Raw genomic sequence first — 3,635 nt, 5'->3', positions numbered from 1 at the left:
AGACTGTGGTCCCAGGCTCTCTCAGGTCATTGACCAGGTCCTGCCGTGTATTCTGGGGCTGATCCCTCACCTTCCTCTTATCATTGATGCCCCACGAGGTTGAGATCTTGCATAGAGCCCAGACTGAGGGAGATTGACCGTCATTCTTGAACTTCTTCCATTTTCTAATAATTGCGACCAAAACAGTTGTTGCCCTTCTCACCAAGCTGCTTGGCCTATTGTCCATGTAGCCCATCCCGTCTTGGTGGCAGGTCTACAACTTTATCCCTGATGTCCATACACAGCTCTCTGGTCTTAGGCCATTGTGGAGAGGTTGGAGTTCTGTTTGATTTGAGTGTTGTGGACAGGTGTCTTTTTATACAAGGTAACAAGTTCAAACAGGTGCAGTTAATTACAGGTAATGAGTGGGAGAGAACAGGAAGGCTTCTTATAGAAAAATTAACAAGGGGGGGTCTGTTGGAGGAGCCGAATTCTTACTGCTGGTAGGTGATCAAATACTTATGTCATGCAATAAAATGGCAAATTAATTAAATCATACAATGTGATTTTCTGGATTTTTGTTTTAGATTCCATCTCTCACAGTTGAAGTGTACCTTAATTACAGACCTCTACATGCTTTGTAAGTGGGAAAACCTGCAAAATCGGCAGTGTATCAAATACTTCCGTTACGTTCTCCCCACTGTAGTTCAAAGCATCCCTTTGTAGGCAGCAATGTGCTACAGGACTGTTGAAATAAGGCAGATAATATTGTAGGAAACAGCTCTGCTGTTTTTTTTAGCTGTGGGTTGGTCAAACGGTATTGACACCCTTACAGAATTTCTAAGTCCTGAAAATATTACTGGGAAGTGGCCGTGTATTGCCATTAACATGAGATTGCATAGTGCAGTTTTAAATTGTGTAATAGCAAATTTAATTTAATTTTATTTGTATAGCACCAATTCATAACAGAAATAACTTTACAAAATAGAGCAGGTCTAGACTATACTCCTTATAAAATTATTTACAGATACCCAACAGTTCCCACCATGAGTAAGCACTTGGCGACGGCGGCAAGGAAAAAACTTCCTTTAGAAGTAGATTTAGAGTTGGTAAATACCTCTGTATATGAAATGCAAAGAATTGGTATGTTTAATCTTAATATATATTTTTAAATGTGGTATGGTGTCTTCCTGTAGTTATCACCTTGAAGAGCTGGACCTGTCCTCCTGTCTCCTGACTCATGGCATGATTCAGATGCTGCAGCCTGCCTTCAGACACACACATAACCTCAAGTGAGACAAACTTAATAACTTCTGTTGTGGTTTGCAGTGAAGGCCCATAATAACAAAGTAAACATGTCCTGTTTCATTCCTCTCTTACTGCTAGTGACAGTAAAGTAAGTGGATATGTATTCTGTATGTTAGTGCTCTTCACCAGCTACACTGACTGTCTTAAACTGTTGGCTGTGCTATTTATTGATTTACTCTGGTTGAAAGGTGATCCAGTTGTGTGCAGGGGTAGTCCACAGCTCCCATCTGGATTTCCTAGCCTATTTTGTCAAGTTATCTTAAAGACAGACAGCTAGCTTTAAGGCTAGAGTTGTTTTTTTCCTTGGATTGCACGTGAGCGCAGAAAACAATCAGTCCATGCTTCAGAGTCCTGGGGTCATCGGGGTAGGGGCATGGGACTCCCCAGCCCAGCACTCTTAAGAAAAGTGGTGCCCAGGACCCACAGCAACATCACCATAACACATCCAGGTTACTGTCTGCAGTTGGCGTCAGCCCAGACGTGATCAAATTCTGTCCCCGCAACCCCAGCGGGGACAACAGCATAACCAGTGCCCCCAAAAGCACCCAAATAAACCTCAAGGCACATGCTGAGAGTGGTGGGCACCTGGACTACTGACAACCCATTCCCAAGGTTCATGGCTTTTGAAAACAATTTCCCAAGGTGACAGGTTTCAGTTCTGTTGCCAGCCCCGACCACACTCAGGGGAACCTTAGTCACAGGCCCAGTGAAGGGCCAGTTTTTGTCTCAGGAGATAGCCACACTCCTGGACAAAAAGGCCATCACCCACGTATGCTGAACGATGGGTTTTACTCAATATATTTTCGGATACCAAAGAAAAACCATTTACTCTGTCCTGTACTAGACCTAAGGATAGTTGTTTCATACAATCAACGTCCTTAAGATCATCAGTTTAATAGAGTGGTTCACTTCCATAGATCTCAAGGACATTTCACCCCTCAGATGTCATCTGTCATTCTACCAGGCGTCTAGCCACATCCAGCACAGCAATTAGGGGGGTGTCACAATCAGAGATGTGCGCATTAGCATCCTGGACAGCAGGTTTTAACACTTAAATGTTGCTTCTAGATTGGCATCAGCTATTCTGCCATTGGCTTCTTCAGTTGACCAGAAGGTGGATGTCTGTGACAGTACTTCTATAAATGATCCATTTTGTTTACTGCAACTGGTTGACAGGAAGTTACAGAGGTAGCTATGATTCTGTGAATTCCTGGATGACTGCCAGTCCTGATGGTCACTCTGAGCCTTTTAGGACGAGAAGATTCTGCTAGCCCAGATGTAGCGTACCATGTGGTGTTTATAGCCGGGATGCACAGGTAGCCTACATGTCATTGTCACACTAGTGTCTTTGTTTACATAACATCTCAACCTGCACCGAGTGTGGAGACATCCCCACTAGTGACTTCTGTTTATTGCTTGATGCTGAACTTTGTACATGTAATGTATGCACACTCAATTGCTGCATAGTGACTGAATATGAATTCACTGAATAGTTGTAAGCAGGCACAGTAATTGTGAGTTTAACTGATCAGCTCATATCAATTGAATACTGGATTACTTAACTTCAGTTAGTTTATTAAAAAATTATTCATATTCAGATATGACAAAGACAGGATCAGTCCAGCACTGCACTACAGTGAAAATACACTCAGTTACCAGTTTATTTGGCTAATACAGAGTCAGTCTGATCCAACACTCCTGCAATAGGTTAGGTGATGACGTGTTGATTCAACTTTATGATCATTTTGGAGAATGTAGTCTATGCTCCTGTTGAACTGTATTGCATTATACAGAGAGGTGTTTCTGTTATTTAGCCTACCCTCATTGATATAAATGGGTCATGGAATGGGAATAAAAATATACACTGTATATGAACAATGAATAATGCCAGCGATATTCTTTTAAAATGATCAGAGCATTTTACTAAGTTACTTTACAGTGTTAAATATAGCCCTCATTACTGCAGCTTTTACATGTATTTTTATTAACTTTGGGTGATTCCCATGCCTGTCTAGCATGTGAATGTTGTTTGCTGTGATTGTTGTGTCTGCCTGTCTCTGTTGTCCTCAGTCTGCAGTTTAACAGCCTGGGTCCTGAGTCCTGCATCCTCCTGAGAGATCTGCTACTAGACCCCAAGAGTTCTATTAGATCTCTACAGTAAGACTACACTTTAATTCATGTGTTTACGTTGTTGTAGTCTGTGTGTACAATGGAATCCTCTCTTCACTGTGCTGCTGTCTTTTAATTTAGAATATTCAAATTTCAGTTAATTAAACACAGTATGTTCCCCTCAGCTCTGCTCAGTTTTATATTACCCCTCTTCCTCTTTCTCTCTTTCTGCACACATT

The 3,635-nt window shown here is 41.8% G+C and overlaps 1 protein-coding gene across 1 annotated transcript; it reads left to right on the top strand.

Annotated features, from left to right (window-relative positions):
* Positions 1 to 1,173: 1,173 nt before the first annotated feature.
* LOC118341312 (NLR family member X1-like) lies at positions 1,174 to 3,494 on the top strand (the record flags this gene model as incomplete). Its single annotated transcript, XM_035679535.1, is given in 2 exon segments — positions 1,174 to 1,271; positions 3,358 to 3,494. Coding segments are annotated over 2 exon segments (189 nt in total), but the record flags the coding sequence as incomplete, so codon positions are not given.
* Positions 3,495 to 3,635: the final 141 nt, after the last annotated feature.

Source organism: Morone saxatilis, unplaced genomic scaffold, assembly GCF_004916995.1.
Source record: "Morone saxatilis isolate NCDOM2014 unplaced genomic scaffold, NCSU_SB_2.0 Contig8, whole genome shotgun sequence".
Taxonomy (NCBI): domain Eukaryota; kingdom Metazoa; phylum Chordata; class Actinopteri; family Moronidae; genus Morone; species Morone saxatilis.
The sequence above is the reverse complement of the archived record's forward strand: the minus strand, read 5'-3'. Positions and strand labels throughout refer to the sequence as shown.